Raw genomic sequence first — 26277 nt, forward strand, 5'->3', positions numbered from 1 at the left:
GCAGCCTAAACATCACTGATCTAGGTAAATATTTTGTAATGAATTTGAATATTTAATTCTTGAGGCTTTCAGTTTTCAGCATTTTTCTTAAGTTTGCTTGACTCAAAGTAGGCGGCAAAATTTTCTTTAAAGTTTGGACTAAGCTCCATCCCACACAATAAGCTCAAATTAAATAATGAATTGATAGCTTGTTAATAGCAAGGTTGCTAACATAAGGCTAAAAGAAAACTTGTCTTTGGATGTATATTTACCAAGATATACTTTTCTGCATAAGGGCTCTATTTACTATGGCACGCTAGCATTTTTAACGCGTGCTAAAAATTAGCACGCACCAATGCTAGAGACACACACATATTCCTATGGGTGTCTAGTGTTAGGGTGCGCTAAAAACATTAGTGCGTCTACAGCGTGGCTTAGTAAACAGGGCCCTAAATGTGTTTTGCACATTTTCAGCTTTCTGCTTTAATTTTAAGCAGAAATTCCCCAATAGCTGTCATATCAAACCTCTCTCTTTTCAATCCTATTGAAAAGATTTTTTGAGGGGGAGGGAGGGACCAGAAAGACCTGTGGCCCAAAACCTTTCAAAAAATTGCTAGTCATTCACTCAGTAAGGGCTCTGTTTACTAAGCCATGCTAGGGGCGCATTAACCTATGGGCGTCTACATGGTTAGAGTGAGCTAAAAACTTTAGCGCACCTTAGTATTCAGGGTCCTAAGTTCTAATATCCTGCCAAATAACAATACATCTTCTGTTCTAACTTACTATTTTGATGTGAATGCAACATTACATAAAATTTGCAGAGACACCACAAATTCATGGTACTATATATCAGCAAAGTTGAGAAAAACAATGTAATAAAACTAGCCTTTTAATAGAGATACAGTTACACTGATTTGAATATTCTCTGGGTATTTTCTTCCAAGTGTAGTTGCTGTAAGAGCAGGAAGAATTCCAATAACGTGCTGTTCAGGATATCCTTTCAACTTGGCCAGTGCAAAAAACAAACAATCCCGTGCAGATGCATTAAACTGATTAAGGCACCACATTTCTCCAATCACCAGTTATTATCACACATGCAAGCAACATACTAGCCCCAGGCAGAAGATCAGTTAGCTTTATTTTTGGAACAGATGCCCAAGCTGTTTGGTAGAAAACATAGGGTTTCAAATGATCCCACATCATTCGTGGCCAAAACACAAACTTTGTTTTCATCAATTGGCTTGAACTGATTATTTTCTCCAGTGCCAGCTACAGTTTGCCCTCTGAGCCTTTATTTATTTATTGCATTTGTATCCCACATTTTCCCACCACTTTGCAGGCTCAATGTGGCTTACAATACATCATGAATAATGGAAACCTGTTAGAAAATATACATTTAGTATTACAGTAAAATCTTGGGCAACATGATAATGAAGAAACATTATAGTAGTATAACAAGCAGATTTTGTCTTGTTTTTTCAATTTCCTCCCGTGAGACAAAGAAATAATTGATTCCATTTACATTCTAAATCACAAAAACAGAACAGTTCTATTGGTACGAGTATTTGATTTTCTGTAGGTCGTTGAAGGCAAGCATGTGCACCCAACTATTTTGTAGTGCTACCTATTCCATCACAAGGTGATTTTTTATGGCTAGTGCCAAATAAATGCCATTCTACAGCGAGATCAAAACTCTTTATGGTGGCACAGGACTATGAAATGCTTCACAATTGAGAAAGGGCTACGCATCAAAGCCAGGAGAAATTAGGTCTTACCTGATTATTTTCTTTCCAATTAGTTCTTCCCACTATTCCAAACCTGTGGGATAGTTGTGTCCATCAACCAGCAGGTTGGAATTAGAGAACTGAAGCTGAGATATCTCTCTTGGCATCCAGTCCAGCTCCTCAGTATTTACATAGACAAAGCAGTAAGGAAAAACTCAGAATAAAAACGCAACAACCTTAAAAAAAAATAACAAACAACAACTCCTCTAACCTAACACCAACCAGACAAACAAATGTGTGGACCTTTCACCTCCAGACAACTAGTAGAGAACAAAAGATATGCAGGAAGCACCAATGCAAGCTAACAGTCATTATTTGACCTCATTACTTCACACCGACTAACCTCCTAGAAACCTTGGGTTTGCCTCTGGAATAGTGGAAAGAACCAATAGAAAGAAAATTGCAAGATGGATCTAATTTCTCCTTCCATTACATAGCTTCCCCCCTATTCCAGAACCTTGGGATTATTCAAAGGCAAACTCTAGTGGGTGGGAATCCTGGGGCTACTGCCCTGAGGACCAAACTACCTTCCAAGCGTGCTGCAACATTCACCCTGTAGTGCTTGGCAAGGTATGCAGCTCGACCACGTTCCCACCTTGCAAATATCCACCAAACAGTAAGGTAGTCTCCACCCAGGATGTCACGGTACAACCTCAAAGAATGAGGCCCGCAAAGGCCTAAATAATCTGCTTTCACCCGACAGCAAATCCAATGTGATAGTCTCTCTTCAGCCATCTAGCAACTGTGGGCTTGGAAGGCATGAGGCAAAGCCTGTTTACCAAAAGCACAGTCTATCTTATGTGTGAAACTCTTTTGCAACTCCCAGATATCTAATGAGGATCTATGCACATTGAAAAGCTCAAGGAAGAATACCGAACCTGTTGTCCTCTCTATGAAAGGATGCAAGCTCTAGCAGATTAGCTGAGATGAATGCCAATAGAACTTTCTGAAAAAAGGAAAAATTATGTGCAGAGAGACCCCCACCCCCAAAAAGTGAAAAACGAATCCTAATAAGAGAAAGTCTGAGCTCCCAAACCCTACATGCTGATAGCAACAGCCACAAGAACACTGTCTTTAGCACAAGATCTTTCAAGAAGGCCCTTCAAAAAGTGGCACAAAGGAGGCTTGTGAAGAGCCCAAAAGACTAAAATATGGTTCCAATCCTGACAGAGCATACGAAAGGGAGGCTGCCAGTCTGCTCTCTGCACGAATCCAATATCTGGGTGAGCCGCAAAGAGACCATCTTCTGTAGTTGGCCCCCGAAACAGGCCAAAGACGCAACCTGAACTTTTAGAGAACCCACTAACATCCTTTCTGAAGGCTTGTTTGGAGAAACGCTAGGATGTGCATGATCTGAGCTAAGAAGGGAGAAAGTCAAGCTCAGAACACTACCCTTGAAGATCCTCCACACCCCCTCACATATGCCATGGATATGGAGTGTTTTCAAGCCTGAAGCAAAGTAGCAATGACCGAATCAGAATAAAACCTTTTCATTTCAACGAGCCCTTTCAACGGCCAAGCTATAAGACCAAAAGGGCATGGATCCTCCATGAGCACCGGACCTCGCTTCAGTAGGCTGTGTACCTGCAGAAGATGGAGAAATCCCCTGTCCAACACTCAAATCAGGTCTGCATACCACAGCCTCTGCAGCCAATCCAGGGCTACAAGAATTATTGCAACCCAGTACAACACGTGGCCTACCATGGGCCAAGGAGGGATGACATACAGTAGGACATCAATCCCCATTGAGCTTGGTTCTTCCGAATGGCTGAAGAGCTTGGGCACTTTGGCATTCCTTTTCGTCACCATCGTCCAGAAGAAGAGAAACCCATCAGTCAACTATCAGCTGAAACCCATCAGTCCAATAACAGCTGAAAACCTGGATGGATCCTGGGTTCAAGGAGTGCCTGATGAGAATGGTGTGCGACTGCACCTTGAATATTGTGTGCAATTCTGGTCAGTGCATCTCAAAAAAAGATACAATGGAATTAGAAAAGGTACAGAGAAGGGTGATGAAAATGATAAAGGGGATGGCACGACTTCCCTATGAGGAAAGGCTAAAAAGAGGCTAGGGTTCTTCAGCTTGGAGAAAAGACAGCCAAGGGGAGATATGACAGAGGTCAATAAAATAGTGGAATGGATAGAAGTGAATTGCTTTTTTACTCTTTCCAAAAATACTAGGACTAGGGGGCCCGCAATGAGCTACGAACCGGAGAAAATATTTCTTCACTCAACATGTAATTAAACTCTGGAAGTCATTGCCAGAGAATGCAAGTAGCTTCCTAAAAGAAAAGTCCATAAGCCACTATTAAATGGACTTAAGGAAAATCCATTGCTTATTTCTAGGATAAGCAGCATAAAATGTATTGTACTATTTTAGGACCTTAGTAGGTACTTGTGACTTGGATTGGCCACTGTTGAAAACAGGATGCTGGGCTTGATGTACCTTTGGTCTATATCAGTATAACAATACTCATGTACTTACGTGAGTTGCCAACAAGCAGAGAAGATTTTTCTCTGCCCACCTCATGAGGGAGGCTGCCTCCACTGTCATCAGACAGCTGTGGGTCCCACCTTGCTTGTTGATATAAGCCACGCCCTCACATTGTCAGCGAAAACTCAGAGCAGGGCACCCGCCAGAAAGGGAGCAAAGTTGTGTAAAGAATTTCGCACTGCCTGAGCTCCAAGTGATTTATCAGCCACTGAGACTCCTGTTCCTTCCAGGTGCCCTGTACCAAATGGAACTTGTAATGAGCTCCCCAACCCAAATTGCTGGCGTCCGCTGTCCAAAGGTCAAATTCCTGGGCAACAACTACCACTGCATACTCCATCTGGCAGCCAGTGCACAAGGAAGATAAAAGTCATATTTCTGTGACTGGTATCGGAGACCAGCATCCGAGAAGAAATTCCTATAATGGCCTTATATGAGACCGAGCCCTTGCCCATGATATTACTTCCATCTCCATAAACAATAAATAAGAGGGAAAAAAAACACAAAAACTCTAAATCTCAAGGCTACCCTACAATCAATGTGAAGAGTGCCCTTTCCCTCTTTCTTCTTCCTTCTATCCTATCTCATTTGATTGTAAATGTATAACACCTGATCTGGCGGTAGCCTTATCATACATTGTAAGCCACTTTGAGTCTGCACATCTGAGGGGAAAAAGTGGGGTATAAATGTGCTAAATAAATAAATGAATAAATTTTGTATATGGAAATACAATTTTTCTGACCCAATTTTTTAGGAATCGAGGAAAAGACCTCAAAACGCCCTACTGCTTACTTATGATTTTTCAGCGGCTTTAACCAGGGGCATGATGTTCATCACTGGTCAAAAAGCCTCGCTTATTTAATAATTACTTTAATTTTTATCTTTTTCCTAAAATATATTTCAACTTTTGTTTTTTGATGATTTTAAGAACTACAATGCTTCATTCGTTTGAGAGCTTCAATGCTTTCACTTTTGTGAATTTCAGTGATTTCTATTATGTCCCGAAACCATTCTTTCATTTGTTTCTAATTTTAGACAATTTTTGTCTTGTATACTATGAGCAGTAATTTTCAAGCAAATCAAAGTCGAGCACTTATCTGTTGCCCGATGGCGGCCACATCTGTTTCGCTTTATCAGCTTTCTCTAGGGCTGTGCATCAACATAGATGGCATTGATTAGTTTTTGAGTACCTGAAAAGTGTGTGTCAAACTTAATTTTTAAGGGAAACAAACTGGTAAGTTTTCTAATAAATCAACATTTGTTTTTAGAACCCAAAGATATAACCCATTTAACAAATGGCTCAAACATACTACACTTTTGACTTACATTGTATCCTGTTTGCCTATGGTATTGCTAAAAAATTGGGTCAGAAAATTTGTATTTCCATATACAAAATCACTAGACTCTTCCCATTGATTGTAGGATTACTTCCATCTCTGCCATCATTAACCCCAGAACCTGGACGTAGTCCCAGACCCCAGGCCTGCCTTGACCTAGGAGAAGACGAATCTGTTAAACCAGCTTCGACCGCCTGAGCTCCGTGAGGAAGATACTCTTCCATGCTGTGTCGAAAAAGACTCTCAGATACTCCAGTGTCTGCAAAGGAGTTAGTCTGCTCTTCTCGAAATTGATCATCCAACCCAACAATTGCAGAAAATGAACAACTTTTGTCCGTCACTGAAGGGAAACATTCTTGGAGCATTGGTGAGACCAAAGGGCAAAGTCCTAAACTGGAAGTGATGGCCCAGCACAACAAAAATCTCTGATGCAGCAGCCAAATGGGTATATGAAAGTACACCTCCTTGAGATCGAAGGTCTCTCACTTGAACTGAGGCTATGACTGCTATGACTGCTCTTAGTGTTTCCATGCAAAAGTGGAACACTTAGAGGCAGTGCTTTAGACCTTTGAGGTCTAAGACCAGATGAAAGGTGCCTTCCTTCTTTGGGACAATGAAGTAGATGGATTATCTGCCTCATCCCTGTTTGGCCTGGGAAACTGTGATAATGGCCTGGAGCGCCAGCAAGTAATCTACAGTGGACTGAACCTCAACCACCTTGGCTCCCTTTTGACAAGTAAACTGCAAGAAAAGAGCAGACACCAGGTGGGAGAAGTTCAGCTTGTAACCTTCTGAAAGAATATCCAGAACCCACTGGTCTGACATGATTTTGGCTCACTCCCCGAAGCTCCTGAAGATGTCCTCCCATCAGAGAGAGAAAAAAAAAAAAAAGAATGGACCCAGTCCTGCATCACTGCGAAGCTCTGGAGGAATTGGGCACTCTAACAAAGCAGGACTTTCTGTCCCCATGAAAGGAAGATTGTCGAGCCTGAAAATGGGGACATCTGATCATATTGCTGAAGACAGAGGACCAGAGGCTTTTGGCTTATCCTCCCTCAACCGCTGTGGCTTAGCTTCCCCCAGTAACCGAGAACTTCTCAAATATCCACTTGCCCTGAAAGGGCAGTTTAACCAGACATGATTTTGACACTGTATCTGCTGCCCAATGTTACACCCAGAGTTGCTGATGTGTCGTGACAGCCAGACATAGTACTGCAGGCCATAACCATAACATATCATAAATAGCATCCACTAAGCAGGCCAACCCCGCTTCCAGCTGAGAGTTATGGCACCTGTCTTGGGTTGCCACCTGCTGATGCCACTTCAGGTATGATCTTGCCACAAACAAGCTGTAAACTGTTGCTTGAAGGCCACTTCAAAGGCTTGTTAGAGCGAGCCTTCTAGCTTCCTATCCTGTAGATCTTTTAATGCAATGTCCCCTTCCACCAGCAAGGTGGTCTTCTTAGTCACCACTGTAACCAAGGAGTCCACGCTGGAAAGCTACAATTTATATTTCTCCTCCAGAACTACAAGGTAGAGGCAAGCTATGGCTCTACCCACTCTCAGCCCTGCATCCAGTGAGACCCATTCTGCTGTAATCAGATCCTGAATGTCTGGATACATCAAAAGGCCTTAGAAGGCTCCTCAATGGAAAGCACTGCCAGTGCCTTAGAAATAAGGAGTATTGAGCTCCATTTTATAAAACAACTTCAGTACTTTTGGATCATTCCGCTCCTCAGGAGGGAACTCTCCCTCCTAACGGCTCTTCTAATGATTGCTTCTTTGAACAGACAGAGGCCACATTAGATAAGGAGGAAGAAGCAGAGAGCCTCATCTGCCCACTCCTGGAGGTGTAAACGAGATCTCAGGCGCCAGAGGGGCAGCAGAGCAAGAAACTGACACACCTTGCAGCAACTGTCCCTACTTTAGTAAATAGGCCTGGTTAGGCCTGGTGTAAGAGCAATATAAACTCCGGGGGGGGAAAAAAAAACAGATCCCGATGCAGCCGATTGCTCTGTTGTGCTCAGAGGCTGAAGAATGGCAATTGTGCTCCATGTGTGATCAGAGGCTGCTCCTCACTGCCAGTCAACCCCAACAAAACAACACCCATTCCCACACTCTCCTGTATGAAACTGTGTATAGGCCCTGCCGGACAACCTAAAGACCACAGCATATTCAGAAGCTGCGCAGCACGATGTGCTGCTTCTGTTTCCTCCACATCCTGCAGAATTCCCAGCTTGCACATACTGCAACACCGCCAATACTGGTCGGCAGGTCCCACAACAGAAACAGCGCTTAACAGCTGCCACAATTCACCCCAACTGTCACAAGCACATCACAACATATCTCAAGCAGCGAGTCAGGATCCCTCCTATGCACCAAGTAGAACTTGCAGCCCTCCAAGCGGTTCCAAGTTACCACTGCCGGCTGTTCCCCCTCCCCAGCTCACACTCTGAAATCTTACCACAGATGAGAAAGGCTCAGGACTGATACTCTGTCCTGCTCTCTCCCAGCAAACCTCTTTCCTGTTTAAAAAGGTTGTTGAGCTGGAAATGGAGAGCTCCACAGGAAATAGGAGAGCGGTAAAGGAAGGGGAGAGGTGAAGTAAATTCACCAACCACCCACAAAGCTCAACTAGGGCCTAGTTGACCAACTGGATCAGGAGCAAATCAAGAACCAAACCGTAAGCCAGAAGAGAGCCAGATTGTCCATTTTCACCATTCAGACACCCTGAACCCCTGTTTTTATTTGGGATTTGGATGTTACTATTCAGCAAGAATCCTGCCCTACACCCTCAAGATACACAAAGGGGATGTGCATTTGATTGAAACATCTCCTTTGCCTTGTTTACCCTGAAAAGGATAGGGGGAAAAAACTGAGGGGTTTCTTGTGTCATTAAATAGTGTGCATGTTTTCCTAAGGAGTGTACACTATTTATGACTTCACCCCCAAAGAAAAAAATATTTTAAAAAATTGTAAACTTCCATGAACACGGTACACTAAACAAAATGAAAAATGTGGGCATGCACAACCCTAGTGCACAAAGAACTAGAAAATAAATCCACATAAAGAACTTACAGTATTATATAGTAAGAGAGAAAACTTTTGTTAGGACCTTGTACTAACAAAAAAAAAAAAGTGGATGCCAACTATTTTATCCCACCATAACAAGAATGATATACAGAATAAAGAAACTGCCTGATGCACATCACACTGGCCCTGTTTACCAAGGTGTGCAAGCATTTTTAGCACGCGCTAATGCTAGAGACACCCATATATTCTTATGGGTGTCTGGCTTTAGCGCACGCTAAAAACGTTAGCATGCCTACATAGTAAACAGGGCCCTAAGAAATCTTAACACAAAGCCTTAAACAGGGCTGTTTAGTTTATAAAACATTCATTTTAACAATATAAATACATATTTGTAAATGAGGAAAAGATAATGGTCTTGTATTTCAGAAATAATTTTATATAATTTATAGTGGGGGTCTTTAAATAATCATGGTTTCAATGATTTATTTATAATTTTCATGACAAAATGGATTAGGTTGATTTTATTAAAAAAAACTACATTTATTACTGGCAAGAAGTGTGCCTTATCTACATCTACATATTCATGCTCTGATTCACTTGTATTACTCAGGGAATCTTGTTCAAAACAAACATATAACCTAAGTTTCACAAAGAACAGAAAATTATGTAACATCACTTTGTATTTGCCAATAAATTCAAAATGTAATCTGTGTTTGCAAATATGTAGAAATACAATTGTAGTAAGCTTCACAGAGCAGGAATGGCTCTTTTTTTTTGTATGGTGCTACATATAATCTGTAGTAAAAAATAAGTTGTTAAAGGTGCCATAAAGTCAGGACTTGACAAATTTTAGATGAATTCTAGAACCAGCCCCCCAAAATTAGGTCAGTGGCCAAGACCTCTGGACATCCCTTCCAAATATAAGTTCAGTTGCCTGCTTACTTGGGGGGGGGGGGCACGCAAACTGGATGGACCATACAGGTCCGTCATGTTACTATGCTATATGGCAGAGAAGGGAGGAGGAACAACTCAGTATTAGCACCCACAACACCTGAGCAAGGAGACTGACTGCCCCTGGCTCTCCTCATACTATGGCTATGCAATGTCTGTTGCAGCTCATTAGGGCTTATTTACTAAATCTGTTTTTCCACGCTGCGTTTATGCAAAAGGGAGTTTTGTACAATCAAGCCCCTTATTGGGCAAATCAACAACCGTTTCCCCCACCACCTCGCAATTAACAAGATGCTGGCGCCTCTGCACCTTCCCTCTATCTGTGCCTGAAATTATCCCTTGCCTTCACTATGAGCATGAAAGCATCTGCCTCCAATGGTTCATGCATCATGCGGCTCTAACTAGAAACGGGTCACACGATGCACATAGAAGTCATATTTACACAGAGGCAGCCAAAGACAATAACTTTATGAAACGCAAATTTCCGGGTACCATTAGTGCATTTTCTAGGTACTATGGCCACCTAACACTCAGGATTTGTCAAATCCTATATTAAGTAACAGAGGGAGAGGGAGTTGGATGACATATGGTGAATGATAAAGGGAACATGAGGCCCTTGCGTAATAAGCATGATCACTACAGTACAAACAAATGACCCATCAACCAGATATCAAGGGATCTTGCTACATACCCTGCTGCTGCATTAATTTCACCAGTAGCAGCTATCCTTGTAACACTTCTTGAAGTACGTTTTCACCCTTTCAAATGGCTTACAGCTCAAAACCCCAGGTTTTAGCGTTATTAGAACCTATTTCGGACATGTTCTCGGCACTGTATTTTGTTCTGTTACTAAAATATTTCATGCATATTTTTGGTTCAACTGGCATGTTCTTTTATTATATCTAGAATTTTATTTTTGAGAATCGCCTAGGTTAAAAATCTTAACACACTCCCAATACAAGTGGGCCGGTCCACTACTTAACGTGAAGCAAACAACTTAAATGCATTCCACAGAGAACATACTACTACTACTATTTAGCATTTGTACGCAGCGCTGCACAAACATAGAAGAAAGACAGTCCCTGCTCAAAGAGCTTACAATCTAATAGACAAAAAATAAAGTAAGCAACATAAACACACTAGTCTGTGCTAAATACCTTTCACCAGGTATTTCACTATTTTTTTAAAGTGACGATCATTCAGGCAAGAGCTAATGAAGCATCTATTTAAAATCCAGGTGTAGGTGGCAGAATAATTGTCAAACCCACTGCGGTTCAGCCCGGACCCCCGTTATATGCCACACTAATTGTCCCACACAGGGAACTCCAGCTACCATTCGCTTCCTTTCAACCTCCCCGACCAACATCAAGGCACAAACCAACCTTGCCCGAGGCGCCATCCCCTAAAATGACGATCTTCAGCTGCCGGTCCTGACTCTCCTCCTCTGAGTCTGACATGGCCAAAGCCACTCGCAGCCAAGGCGAACTTACAAATACAACGCTAAGCAACAGGACGCCATCTTTACCCAGCTGCCGGGAAGAGACCACTTATGGGAGAAGACAATGCTTGGGGGAGAAGGGAGAAAGCAGAAGCGCGCCAACAAAACCCAGCACACTCCCGCTGGGGGCGATGAAAGTAGAGGGAGAAAAGTCATTATCGGTCTGTGCTCGGAATCAAAAAGGCGAAATGAACGCTCAAGAAGCGGCCAGAGAGAATGTCGTTTTAATCTGTGCCCCCGTGGTATAGACATTATGGTTGAGTCTGCTCATGACGCGTCCCTCGGTAACCAAGGCCAACGGGGTAAAAGGTTAGCGCAAAGCTAAGTGCAGAGAGCAGACTCTATCAGTGCTGCTGGCTCTTCTCACTATAGAAAGGTGCGACCGTGCGAGCGGTTGAAAAGAGAATAGCAGAAGCGGTGGGCAGAGCTGTATATTATTGATAGAAAACGAAGAAATGCTAGAGTGATCGGGGAGAGAAAAATTAGGACACAGACAGAAAGCAGGAGTGGGAAATAAAACTAGACAGATGGATCAAAAGCCCCACGCTGTTCCAAACAGCGCGGGGCTTTACTGTCCATATGATCAGAGATAATAGCATGCAATTTTAAGCACGCTATTATCTCTACACACATGGGCTGATGATACAGCACCTGCGTATGCTACCACCCCATGATCAGAACCCCCCACGCGCGTGAAACAGCGTGGGCTCTGAATGCAACTAGCATACAAATGCATGCAAAACTAAACTAAAAATATTCTTCCCCAATGATCAGCGACCGGCGCACCAAACATTGTCTCGCTGGCTGTGGCAAACCCCACGCCAGCTCGGAGCTGGCGTTAGGGTTTGCAGACCATTGGAGAGGAATGGTGAACACTGTCCAGCATGCATTTGCATGCTAGCAGGCCCCTAATCCCCCCCATGCAGCAGCTCCTGCAGGAACCCCGAGCCGACCCGAATGACCCCCTGACACACACACAAACACAACGGGGCAGGAGGTCCGGCGAACCTCCAGCCCCCCCTAACCCCCCCCCCCCCCAACATCCCTCGGGTGTCCCTAGTGGCCCAGTGGGCCGCAGGTGAACTGGGGGGCTAGGGGCCCTTCCCCACCCCCCCTACCATGTTAGAGGAGGAAAGTGTCCTCCCTCCTCTTCCATCAGTACCTCCTGCAAAATGGTGGCGCCCAGCCCTGCCCAGTGCATCCTGGGATGTGCTGGGCAGGGCTTCACACCATATAAGGTTAAGGGCTGAGCGATGGACAACCAGAACACCAGTCACGGGGATCCAATCCCCATGGAGCAAGGAGGCAGGGCAGAGATGCTGTGAAGGGAACCCCGGCCCTACACCGAAGGAGGGAGTGCCATTACCGGCAAGGTGAGGGGCATGACAGGTTGCGATTGTGCCACCAGAGATTTTTTTTTATTGGGTGTGAGGGACCCCAGTGAGCTTGTGTCGGTGTGGGACTGAAAGTGCACGGGACCTCCAGCCCGCGTGTCACTGGCTTTGGGGGTGGGGTGGGGGTGGGGCTACTGCAGGGGGGCTTTGACTTTATTGGAGAGGATGATGGCGTGCCTGCTAGCATGCAAATGCATGCTGGACAGGACTCCCAATTTCTCCTCGATGCCCCAGAAATCCTAACACCAGCTCCAAGCTGCTGTAGGATTTGCTGCAGGCAGCGCACCAATGCCCGATGAGCATTGGGGAGGAATAAGTTTAGCATACATTTGCATGCTATTTGCAGTCAAGAGTCCACATGTGCATTGTTTCACGCACTTGTGGGCTCTGATCATGGGGCAGTAGAAAACACAGGCACTAGTATGGCGTCATTGACCTTTAGTGCCCGCGTTTTGCTTCTGATCATCAGCCCTTAAGAGCATTGAGCAGGTACAGAAAAGAGCAGCTGTGGGTTCAACAGCAAATCATGAATGCTTGGGAAGCATCAGTCACTTCTCATTGATGCACTGTAAAACTAAAGGAAGTCTAGACTTTGGCAGCTTAAATTTAATTCTAAAAAATGCAGGGCCATGCATTTGGGCTGCAAAATCCTGAGGGAAAGGAACAGTTTAGGAGGTAAAGAATTTTATGTGCAAAAGAGGAACTAGTATGGCATCATTGACCTCTAGTGCCCGCGTTTTGCTTCTGATCATCAGCCCCTAAGAGCATTGAGCAGGTACAGAAAAGAGCTGCAAAATCCTGAGGGAAAGGAACAGTTTAGGAGGTAAAGAATTTTGTGCGCAAAAGAGGAGCGGGACTTAGATGTGATTGTATGTGATGATTTTAAGCTGGCCCCAAAGAGGTAGAAAAGGTGATGGTAAAAGCTTGAAGGATGCTTGGGTGCATAGGGAGAGGAATGGCCAGTAGGAAGAAGGAGGTGATGATGCCCCTATATAATAAGACTCTGGTGAGACCTCATTTAGAATATTGTGTACAATTCTGGAGACCACACCTTCAAAGAGATATAAACAGAGTTGCATCGGTCCAGAGGGCGGCTACTAAAATGGTCAGTGGTCTTTGTCATAATGCGTATGGGGACAGACTTAAAGATCTCAATATCTGGCTTATAATCGAAAGAGAAAAACGCCTATATTTCGACCCAAATCGGGAGATGGGCATTTTTCTGGCAAAGGCGCCCAAATCGGTATAATTGAAAAACGATTTTGGGCGTTTCCAACTGCACTCCGTCGCGGAAATGAATAAAGTTGATGGGGGCTTGTCGGAGGCGGGACTGGGGCGTGGTTAGCAACCGAGGAGAGATGGGCATCTTTAGCTGATAATCGGGAAAAAAAGGCGTTTTTACCGCGATTTTGGGTCACTTTTTGTGGACCCTTTTTTTCACGAACAAGTCCCAAAAAAGTGCCCCAACTGACCAGATGACCACTGGAGGGAATCGAGGATGACCTCCCCGGACTCCCCCAGTGGTCATTAACCCCCTCCCACCAAAAAAAACCCACTTTACAAACTTTTTTTCCAGCCTGTATGCCAGCCTCAAATGCCGTACCCACCTCCATGACAGCAGAATATGTTCGATCCTCTCACAGCCTTTCCCGGGGTCAGATGTGGCTCTCGGGTGCACTACAGGGTCACATCAGCATGTTGCATTGTGGTGGGTGTAGGGTATTGGGCTCTGTGATTTCATTAGCTTGTGTTACAGTCTCACGATGTTGGTAGTTGGTAGGTTCTTCTCCCATGGTGCTTTTCCCCCTGCCTACTGGGTCAGAGTGTGCCCTGTTGTGTTTCTGGTTTTTGTAATTGAAAACCTACTGTTGCCACAAGCAGGAAATCTTTCTAAACTGCTGATAAGATGGGAACAAGAATTTATAAACGGCAGACAGAATCCCTACAGGGTTTAATCAGGACATTGAATGGCAGGTATTTCTTTAGGTGCCTGTTGAGGATTAGTCTGTTCACTTGCAGTATTTAAAACTTGAGTGTATGCACTGGCATTATCATTGTGTGGGAGCCATTGCAGAAGTATATTGGTATAAATGCAACCCCTTGGGTTAAAAATATTTAAAAAAAACTTTTAAATTTACTAAACTTTGGAAATGTTTTGATTGTGCAGTAGAGCTGTGCTGGGACAAGCATGCAACACTCTAAAAAACTGCTGTTGCTGTACCTAATAGTTGGGTGGGTGATTTGATACAGGACGGATGTGTGTTATTGTGTTGTTTTTTGGGTAAAGTGAAAACGAAGTACTTTTAGACGAAACTAGTTCTAAATGGAAATGTGAGTGTGGATGAGAGGGGAATTACTGGGCCTCATGGATTTTTGACCCACGGTAGTTTAAGTGAGGAGGGAGCGGCGATAGAGTGAAGATGTGTGTAATAGTTTATAAAGAAAAACTAATTAATTTATAGTGTCATGAGTTTGGAAGACTGGTGAAGCTAAAGTTAATGAAAATTTTAATGTACACGGTTATTTTGAAATAATAGAGAACATAAAAAAGTCACATATTAAAGCAGAACTTTTAGAAGGGTGCATGTATTCAGGAAGAGAGTTTTTGTTGTTGAGTTATTTAAAGAATGAACAGTAGGGAGAAGAGAACCAGTTGTCCAGAAGTTGAAGCCAGTCTACGCAAGACAGGGAAAATCCAGGAAACTGTTCTACGGACCGTGGTTCCTGCATCAGAGACTGAAACATAGAAAAGAAAGGTAGAAAGATTGGAAGGGAAAAAAATATATATACTTGCCTGTTTCTGGGCTGGCCCTGAGGATGGTCCTGGAAAACAAAATTGTTACACAAAGAATCAGTTCTGGGGAAAACAATCATAAAAGTTCTTCTGTGGGTCTAACCTGTTAGATAAGAAAAAGTGGTACTTATCTGATATGTTGGTAGAATCCAGGCATGAAATGTTGTTGTTGTTGTTGTTGTGTTAAGAGAGTTCTGTAAAAAGGGAAAAGCTGCTAAGTTGTCTAAAAGCTTATAATTAAAATTTATATGTATTATTGTTAAACTCCCTGGTTGGTGTGGAGTCATTTGGGGGAAACACTGTTCCATATTTTGTATCATCATTGTAATACCTTGAACTGCCACCAGGGGGCTTACATAACATCATGAATTAGAAACGGTTTTTATTCTTTGTCTTGTTTGCTCATTTTCTTTTTCATTCTGCATTTAGTTTTCTGTGAAGAAGCCCATAGCTGCAGGTGAAACAGATTGGAAGACCCTTCATTTTAAAAGCTTTATATTTTTGTGTATGTAATTAGAATATCAACTTTTGCCGGTCTTCACAAAAGAATATACATTCCTTGGAAAATTATTTATTTATTTATTTGTTGCATTTGTAGCCCACATTTTCCCACCTATTATTGTGGATATAGACATGAATCCTATGCTTTGAGGAATTCATGATCATTTTTGGTCACTTTTGTTGGTGGGGCGACGATGATCTGTGGTATGAGGTCTGCCTTGGTTTCCATAGTGGTACCACTTTGAGCTCCCTTCCCCCCTTTTTGATGTAATTTTTTTAATTATCTTTATTCAACAGCTAGAATCAGGTAAGAACCATACAAAACATAGCAAAAGGGGTGTACAACACTTCCTAAACATTCTCTCTCACCAAGTAACATACAGTTAAGCTCAAGTTCAGTTTAATCCTTTGTCCTTTTATAGAAACAGACACAAAATAGTAATACCTCCATCCAAGCAGACCCCAGTGTTGTCCCTCCTAGTGTACTCTTATCTAGGAAAGGAGTCTTTTCCCCCTGTGTCCTGGGCTAGGATTATATTCTTTCCCTTTACTATCTCCCCCCCCCCCCCCCCACCACCACCACCACCACCACCAATATTCCTCGGATCTCCCAATAGTTAGAGAGCCAGTATCCATCGAGCAAGGGCTGCTAATGTCATCATGACTCCTCTCATCAGTCCTTCCCAACAGCCTCCCTTCCGTTATGCTGCAGTAACAAATCTCCCATAGTCTTTTTTACCTTAGGAAAGCGGTTCCCAAACCTGGTGCTGGATATCCCTAATGAATATTCATGTTGATGTGTGGTTGGCTGAGATAACTCTGGCTAGGTCTTTCCTTTTCAAAGGGGGACTCACATCAGGTGGTCAGATTCTGGTTTAGGGAATTCATGTTCCTTAATGAGCCCATATCCACTTGTAGTAAATTGGAATGGGGTGGGAGTAATTAAGAGCAGAACACCAACCAATGTGTGCTTTCATTTCTACAGGTGTTGTTAGTGCCCGGCATGTTGTTTTTGGCACAAATGTTCCTCAGCGTTCCAATGCAGTACGTACATCGGTGTTGGACAAGGAGGACCAGTTGGCTTAGTTTTGCAAGACCTGGTGTCCCATTAAGATGGAAACTTTGGAGACATGGCTTCCATTGTATCCAGACAGAGGGACGCCCCATTTTTATAGAAAGGATTTTCTTTTGCCTTTGTGATTCCTTATCCTTGGTCATGTGGTCATTTAGGGCACCTTTTTATGCCTTATTCATTTAAAAACAAGTCTAGCTCAAAACATCTTACTTTTAGTCCAGGATAGTTTTGTTTTGTTCAATTATGGCTGAAAAATGTCCAAGTGTTAGATACACCCAGATCTCGCCCTGACATACCTCCTTGTGATTTGAACGCACTTTTGACGGACTTCATAGAAAAACATCTAAAAATTTGTTTTGAAAATACCAATTTGGACTTTTTTTTTTTTTTTTAGAAAAACACCCAATGTAGATTTATGCCACTTTTTGGATGTTTTTCTCTCTTGAAAATGAGCTCCATAATGTCACAAGTTAATAATTTTCAGTTAAAACTGTCGCTACCAGAATTCTGGGAATTGAGGCAGATAGACAATTATATTTAGTGACCCAGGTTCATAAGGTGGTAGGATATTATTTTCTGTTAATAAAGAAATTAAGAATTATTCGCATATTTTTTGATTTGTCAGTCTTTAGAATGTTGGTTCAGTTTTTGATACTTTCAAAACTGGACTATTGTAACTCTATTTATATTGGTTACATAAGTTGCTGAAGTCTAAATTGCAATGTGTACAGAATGCAGCAGCAAGAATTATTTTTGCAGCAGAGAAATATGATCATATTACTCCTTTGATATTCTGTTTGCCTAGGTTACCATTAGAGGCAAGATTTCAATTTAAGGTATCAACTTTGACCTATCAAGCATTGTATGGATCGACTCCTGCTTATTTAGGTGTTCATTTTGTTTTTCTAAATGATTTTATTTCCAGATCTATGATAAATCAATTTCCCTCATTTTGCCATGTAATGGCAAAGAGGATTTTTCAATCTACTTTTTCCTATCAGGCTGCACAGTTTTGGAATTCTCTTCCTTCTTTTATTTTAAGAATTTGTGGTTATCTTCAGCTTAGGAAAGCTCTTAAGACATTTCTTTTTAAGAAATTTTGCTAGTTTGTGGTAATGGTGTATTTTTTGAAAATTATTGTATAATTTGGTTTCAAATATTGTAATTCCTGTTCAGCTTTTGACTGTTGTTACCCCAGTGAATGTTTGGTATTTTGTGGGTTACAACTGTAATAATAATAATAATGAGCTTGTTGTCCTTACAACCTCAAGATCTGTACAGGGATGAGAAAGAGAACAGGGAGAAAAGCCAAGTGGATATATAGAAGCTATGGATGTCAGCAACAATGCCCATCTCGCAGCCCTTTTCAGACTGGAAAAATGTTGGTATTTCCTGTTCAAAAATACATGCGAAGGACATTCATACACTTAAAGCATCCAAAAGTAATGTTTTTGTAAACATTAACTTGTGTAAAATGCACGGTTAATGCCTGAAGTTCTAGTTGGCACATGGTAACAGTGCTTTTAACATGCATTAATTAGTGTGAGGGGTTTAATGCAAACAAACAAAAATGCTAATAAAATAATTAGATGCAAAACTGTGGAGAACAGCTCATTACCTATTAAGGCACAGAAAAATTACAGTGTTAAAAACAGCCACAAATGAACATGGACTTCTTAATGTAGAAAAGTTAGATGCTCTTCAATGAACTGTAGGTAAGATTTCGCAATAGCATCCTTATTAACCTGGTAACAAATAGTGAGGCCCTTGTACTAAGCCGTGTAAGAACCTATGCGTGCCCAACTTGTGCCAGTTCCAAGTTACCACCTGGCTACTGTCTGGCCCTTGTAGTGATAGGGTGAATCGGATTGGTGGAGGGGTAGCATTGTATATTAACGAGAGCCTTGAATCAAATAGATTGAAAATTCTGCAGGAAACAAAACACTCCTTGGAATCACTGTGGATTGAAATTCCACGTGCAAAGGGGAAAAGGATAGTGATAGGAGTGTACTACCGTCCGCCTGGCCAGGACGAACAGACGGAAGCGGAAATGTTAAAGGAAATCAGGGACGCAAACAAACTGGGCAACACAATAATAATGGGGGATTTCAATTACCCGCATATAGACTGGGTTAATGTAACATCTGTACACGCAAGGGACATAGGATTTCTTGATGAAATCAAGGACAGCTTCATGGAACAGCTAGTTCAGGAGCCGACAAGAGAAGGAAAAATACTAGACTTAGTCCTTAGTGGTGCTCATGATCTAGTGCAGGGGGTAACGATACGAGGGTCGCTTGATAACAGTGATCATAATATGATCGGTTTTGATATTGGCATTGAAGGAAGTGAAACTAGGAAATCAAGTACGCTAGCGTTTAACTATAGAAAAGGTGATTACGACAAAATGAGAAAAATGGTGAAAAAAAGACTGAAAGGAGCAGCTCGCAGAGTAAAAAACTTGCATCAGGCGTGGATGCTGTTTAAAAACACCATCCTGGAGGTTCAGGACAAATATATTCCACGTATTAGAAAAAAGGGAAAAAGACTAAACGTCAGCCGGCGTGGCTAAACAGTAAGATAAAGGAAATCATTAGAGCCAAAAAACAATCCTTCAGAAAGTGGAGAAGAGAACCAACTGAAAGTAACAGGATAGATCATAAGGAATGCCAAGCCAAATGCAAAGCGGAGATAAGGAGGGCAAAAAAGGACTTTGAGAAGAAATTAGCGTTGGAAGCAAAAATACATAGTAAAAAATTTTTTAGCTACATTAAAAGCAGGAAACCGGCCAAAGAGTCGGTTGGGCCGCTGGACGAAAATGGTGTTAAAGGGGCGATCAAGGAGGACAAAGCCGTAGCGGAGAAATTAAATGAATTCTTTGCTTCGGTCTTCACCGAGGAGGATTTGGGGGGGACACCGGTGCCGGAAAGAATATTTGAAGCGGGGGAGTCGGAGAAACTAAACAAATTCTCTGTAACCTTGGAGGATGTAATGGGTCAGTTCAGCAAGCTGAAGAGTAGTAAATCACCGGGACCTGATGGTATTCATCCCAGAGTATTAATAGAACTAAAAAATGAACTTGCGGAGCTACTGTTAGAAATATGCAATCTGTCCCTAAAATCGAGTGTAGTACCGGAAGACTGGAGGGTAGCCAATGTTACTCCGATTTTTAAGAAGGGTTCCAGAGGAGATCCGGGAAATTATAGACCGGTGAGTCTGACGTCGGTGCCGGGCAAGATGGTGGAGGCTATTATTAAGAATAAAATTGCAGAGCATATACAAAAACATGGACTGATGAGACAAAGTCAGCACGGATTTAGTGAAGGGAAGTCTTGCCTCACCAATCTAATGCATTTTTTTTGAGGGGGTAAGCAAACATGTGGACAATGGGGAGCCGGTTGATATTGTATATCTGGATTTTCAGAAGGCGTTTGACAAAGTGCCGCACGAAAGACTCCTGAAGAAATTGCAGAGTCATGGAATCGGAGGTAGGGTATTATTATGGATTAAGAACTGGTTGAAAGATAGGAAGCAGAGAGTAGGATTGCGTGGCCAGTATTCTCAGTGGAGGAGGGTAGTTAGTGGGGTCCCGCAGGGGTCTGTGCTGGGTCCGTTGCTTTTTTAATGTATTTATAAATGACCTAGAGATGGGAATAACTAGTGAGGTAATTAAATTCGCCGATGACACAAATTATTCAGGTCGTCAAGTCGCAGGAGGAATGTGAACGATTACAGGAGGACCTTGCGAGACTGGGAGAATGGGCGTGCAAGTGGCAGATGAAGTTCAATGTTGACAAGTGCAAAGTGATGCATGTGGGTAAGAGGAACCCGAATTATAGCTACGTCTTGCAAGGTTCCGCGTAGGAGTTACGGATCAAGAAAGGGATCTGGGTGTCGTCGTCGATGATACGCTGAACCTTCTGCTCAGTGTGCTGCTGCGGCTAGGAAAGCGAATAGAATGTTGGGTGTTATTAGGAAGGGTATGGAGTCCAGGTGTGCGGATGTTATAATGCCGTTGTATCGCTCCATGGTGCGACCGCACCTGGAGTATTGTGTTCAGTACTGGTCTCCGTATCTCAAAAAAGATATAGTAGAATTGGAAAAGGTACAGCGAAGGGCGACGAAAATGATAGTGGGGATGGGACGACTTTCCTATGAAGAGAGGCTGAGAAGGCTAGGGCTTTTCAGCTTGGAGAAGAGACGGCTGAGGGGAGATATGATAGAAGTGTATAAACAATGAGTGGAATGGATCGGGTGGATGTGAAGCGACTGTTCACGCTATCCAAAAATACTAGGACTAGAGGGCATGAGTTGAAGCTACAGTGTGGTAAATTTAAAACGAAGCGGAGAAAATTTTTCTTCACCCAACGTGTAATTAGACTCTGGAATTCGTTGCCGGAGAACGTGGTATGGGCGGTTAGCTTGACGGAGTTTAAAAAGGGGTTAGATAGATTCCTAAAGGACAAGTCCATAGACCGCTATTAAATGGACTTGGAAAAATTCCGCATTTTTAGGTATAACTTGTCTGGAATGTTTTTACGTTTGGGGAGCGTGCCAGGTGCCCTTGACCTGGATTGGCCACTGTCGGTGACAGGATGCTGGGCTAGATGGACCTTTGGTCTTTCCCAGTATGGCACTACTTATGTACTTATGTCTGCTACGCGTGTCTAAAAAAATATTTTTTATTTTCTGGCGTGCGTCAGCAATGTTCGCCAAGTGGCATTTGACGCATGTAGGTCATTACCACTCGGTTACCATATGAACTTTACCACTAGGTCAATGGCTGGCGGTAAGGTCTCAGACCCAAAATGGATGCACAGCAATTTTCATTTTGCCGCATGTCCATTTTCGGCAAAATTTTTTAAAAAGGCCTTAGTTGCGGGTGTGCTGAAAAATGACTCTGCACGTGCCCAAAACACGCGTCTACACTGCCGCAGGCCATTTTTCAGCGCTCCTTAGTAAAGGACCCCAGTGTGAGATGCTGAAGTGTTCCTTCTGCAGAAGAGGTACAGTTACAAGATCATGGAGTCTGACACTCAAGTCCAAATTCAGTCTCACTTAGGGCCCCTTTTACGAAGTGGCAGTACGCATACCACCACTTTGCTGTGCGCCAATCCAGCACTACTGCCAGGCAGGGGCGTAGCCAGACTTCGGCGGAAGGGGGGTCTAGAGCCCGAGGTGAGGGGGCACATTTTAGCACCGCTGACCCCTCCCCCCGCCACCATTGCCGACTTTGCCCCCCCCCTCACCGCCGACTCCCTCGACCCTCCCCCCCCCCCCCGCCACCAACCCACCATCGCCTACCTTTGCTGACGGGGGACCCGAACCCCCCCCCCAGCCGAGGTCCTCTTCTTCTCGCAAAAGGCTTCCTTCTGTTTCTGACGTCCTACGCATTGTACAGGCAAGCGACGGTGACGGCGGGTTGGCGGCAGGAGGGGGGTCGGGCGGGTCATTGGTAGGGGGGTCCAGGGCCAAATCTACGGGGGCTAGGCCCCCCTGGCCCCACATAGCTACGCCACTGCTGCCAGGCTACCGAAGGAGCCCTGCAGTAGTTCCTGCCCCCAACACACACCATTTTGTTTTTAGCACCAGGGGCTTACCCAGCGGTAATTGGGCAGTCCCACTCGCTGCCCGATTCCTGCCGGGTTAGTGCAGGAGCATTTACCGCCTCCTAAATAGGAGGCAGTAAGGGCTCCCCCCAGAAAAGGCCGTGCGGCAAGTGTTACACTTACCGCACCACCATTTCAATATTTTTAAAAGGCCTTTTACCCACCGCAGTAAAAGTGAGCCTTGGTGCGTGGCAAATCTGCACATCGATGCCACTACAGGGCCCCTTTTACCGCAGCTTTGTAAAAGGAGCCCTTAATCAACTGTAACGTAGGTGATCTCTATTATTTTAAAGAGGTCTATAGTTTTTTCGAAATACGTTAGACCCTTGGTATCTCTAAAACTGGGAATTCATTACATGCTTTAAAAGAATGTAAATAGTGAATAAGTAGGAGAAACAAACTGACATCTCATTTTGTCAGCATTTTTTGAGTTGCCACTGCTGGCTCGATGTGCATGCACTGGGAAAAGCTGATGACCGTCAGCAACTACTCAGACTCAGGAGTGAATAACAGAACAGCTTTCATATATGATTGCTTTTGATATCAGAATTAAAGCCAGACAGTTTTAAAGCTTAATTCTGTAAATGCCCACTATGTATTATTTCACTCTGAAACAGCGCTATTTTTCTAAAGCACTCTTCTCCATTTCTTGCAGTGCTATTTCTGCAAAGTTTGTTTTTCAGAGCCAAGGATAATTACAGCGTTTTCTTCCAGCCACATCTATCTGCGGGAAGGGGGTGTGCAATGTGAACGGGATTCTGAGAAAAGAATGTAATTTTCTTAATGGTAGTGGTCTGGCAAATGTAGAGCAATATTTTTTTCTCTTTGCGTCTTCTGCAAATAACTTGAGCAAATTTCCCAGAAGCATGCAATATAAAATAAACGAATGGTTCATTGAAAATGGGTGGATCTGATGCACACTAGTGCAGATGGCTTAGCACCCCTGTTTCCTCTTAAATGAGCGAGAGTCCTCCAACTGCATTGCTGCCACTGGGTGGCGATGTTTCAAAATTGTGTTTTTTCAATTGCTGGAGGGAATCCTGCTGAGCTTGCCTGCCTCTCACTACTGAAAATGTGTGATAGTGAAACAGTACCCGCAACTGGCAGGACTGTAGGTGTAGGACTTTTGCTTAGCTTAGAGAGAACAGTGCTTGGCATCCTTCGGTTACTGAACCCCTTCTGTCAAAGCAATAGTTCTCAACCCAATACACCTAGTCAGCATGGTTTTCAGAATATCAACAATGAATATCCATGAGAAATACTTGCAGAGAATGCAAGTCTCTCTCATACATATACATTGTGGATATCCTGATACACCAGCTGACTGGGTGTGCCTTGGGACTGAGATGGAATCACTGTACTACACTGTGTTGAAAGTAAATCTATGAAAAAGAAAGATGTTGGGGATAATTTTATAAGGTCATTTTTGTGAGTTTATGCCAACATACTTGAAGAATGCCTCTTTTAAAATTACATACAAAAATATCCACAACATACCACTGTTAAACTACCATCTCTGGAATGTGATCTATTAATTTCCTTAGAGGGTAGGGAAAAAGAACTCAGAACAATGGAGTAGCTGTGTCACAACTGCTCTCTTTTCTTTAATCATTGGCTCAAAAAGCCTCCCTTAATTCTTTCAAAATGCAAAATAGTGACAAATATTCCTAAAAACATTTTTCTTTCAATTTTCCATTATTATCTTCCGCAAAAAAATAAATTCATTTCAAATTTATCCTGTTCTCTAATGGAACCATTCACTACTAAAAGCAGCTTTTAATATTACTTTATGGAATCCTTATCAAACAGCAACAAAGCATGTTTGTATGCATTTATTTTATTTTATTTATTACATTTGTACCCTGCTCTTTCCTACATACAGCAGGTCCAGTGCGGCTTACATAGTAAAAGAAAGCATCTTACATGGTAAAGAATACAGTAAAAACAAGGAAATGTAGGAACAGTATTATAAATTGTGATGATCATAACTACTTACATTATGAAAGGCATTACAAAGGACATGTGAAAAGACACGGAATAGACTGGGCTACTAGTTTTACTGATATTTTGTCCATCTCAACATCAGCAAGTAGAAAGCTGGGAGGAGGGGGCAGGGCCAGAGAGTCTTATGTTTGGCCCCTCCAATCAAAAAGGTGTTCCACTGGCCCTGATTTGGTGTAGGTGTGTTCTGGGTGAAGTTTGGGTAGAGATTGGATAGTCATGATTAATGTACACACTTGATGAAATACACATGATCTCAAATATTGTACACATATACATTTATACTTGCTCAGTGTGCAGCGGCAGTGGCTAAGAAAGCAAATAGAATGCTAGGTATTATTAGGAAAGGAATGGAAAAGAAAAATGAGGAAGTTATAATGCCTTTGTACTGCTCCATTGTGCAACTGCACCTCAAATACTGTGTGCAATTTGGGTCACCGCATCTCAAGAAAGATAGAGTGGAATTAGAAAAAAGTACAGAGAAGGACAACAAAAATGATAAAGGGGATAGGACAACTTCCATATGAGGAAAGGCTAAAGCAGCTAGGGCTTTTCAGCTTGGAGAAAAGACGACTGAGGGGAGATATGATAGAAGTCTATAAAATGAGTGGAGTGGAACTGGTAGATGTGAATCGCTTGTTTACTCTTTCCAAAAATACTAGGATTAGGGGGCACGCAATGAAGCTACAAAGTAGTACATTTAAAACAAATCGGAGAAAATATTTCTTCACTCAACGTGTAATTAAACTCTGGAATCCGTTGCCAGAGAATGTGGTAACAGCAGTTAGCTTAATGGGATTTAGAAAAGGTTTGGATAGCTCCTAAAAAAAAGTCCATAAGCCATTATTAAAAAGGACTTGGAGAAAATCCACTGCTTATAAGCAGCATAAAATGTTTTGTATTGTTTTGTGATCTTGCCAGGTACTTGTAACCTGGATTGGCCACTGTTGGAGACAGGATTCTGGGCTCGATGGACCTTCATTCTGTCCCAGTACGGCAACACTTATGAAACGCTGTAAGTGTATTTGGCTGCAGCTACCTGTAGTTTCAGTAGGATCTGTGCTAGTATTTTATAAAGACTCATAGGCACCTGTTATAAAATTCCCTTTGTTAAGTGTTGCAAAATTGCTTTAAGATATTCAGGTGTACCATATGAGGGACAATTTTTTTTTAAGTCCATTATTCAGGTAAGTAGTGATTCACCCATCGAAAAATTGATTTTCTTGCTTAAAAGAATATGCAGGCTTCCATTGCACATTTAGCTATAACTGGGTTAAAAAGATGAGGGGATAATCCAAAATGGCTGCCACCTAAAGCAGTGAATATTAGATCTCTGTTCCCTCTTACTTTTCTTTGATTCATAATTATTATGGTCCAAAGGAAAGGTAAAACCAGGGCAATCCTAGCTGTAGAAAAGCCTATTGCTTCAGTCATGGCCAGACTGGATATCATTACCCCAAGTCAAAGATTATCTCTGTGAGCCTCAATACATAAGAGAACAGTACATCCCACTGAAGCCAGAGGCAGTTAGTATAATCTACCAAGTTAATATGTTGGCAGTGGTGAGAACACCAAGCTTGTTGGGAGCAGAGATGATAGGCCCATGATGCTTCCTCTCTAGAGGAAGCTAGGAAAAGTTCCCTAGCTCTGTCTGTGGATCCCAAGTGGTGATGGCATAGCAAAGAGGTGAGATCTCAGCTGAAGGACCTACTTCAGTATAGCAAATTCTAATTGCTACCTGTCGATTCTGAAATTTTTATATACTCATATTAGTGAATTGCTTATGTAGCAAAGGCCTTAGGAGCATGGTCTGGGGTATTTTTATTAACT

General features: G+C 42.7%; 1 protein-coding gene across 5 annotated transcripts in view; it reads right to left on the minus strand.

Annotated features, from left to right (window-relative positions):
• The window catches only part of RAB28 (RAB28, member RAS oncogene family), a 269956-nt gene extending 258847 nt beyond the window's left edge, over nucleotides 1-11109 (minus strand). For all 5 annotated transcript variants that reach the window (XM_030191192.1, XM_030191190.1, XM_030191191.1 and 2 more), the window contains exon 1: nucleotides 10958-11109. In XM_030191192.1, coding sequence (XP_030047052.1) covers nucleotides 10958-11032 — 75 coding nt within the window. In that variant the 5' untranslated portion in view covers nucleotides 11033-11109. The remainder of the gene's footprint in view (nucleotides 1-10957) is intronic.
• Between the last annotated feature and the right edge of the window lie 15168 nt (nucleotides 11110-26277).

This window comes from Microcaecilia unicolor, chromosome 2, assembly GCF_901765095.1.
Source record: "Microcaecilia unicolor chromosome 2, aMicUni1.1, whole genome shotgun sequence".
In the NCBI taxonomy this organism is placed as follows: domain Eukaryota; kingdom Metazoa; phylum Chordata; class Amphibia; order Gymnophiona; family Siphonopidae; genus Microcaecilia; species Microcaecilia unicolor.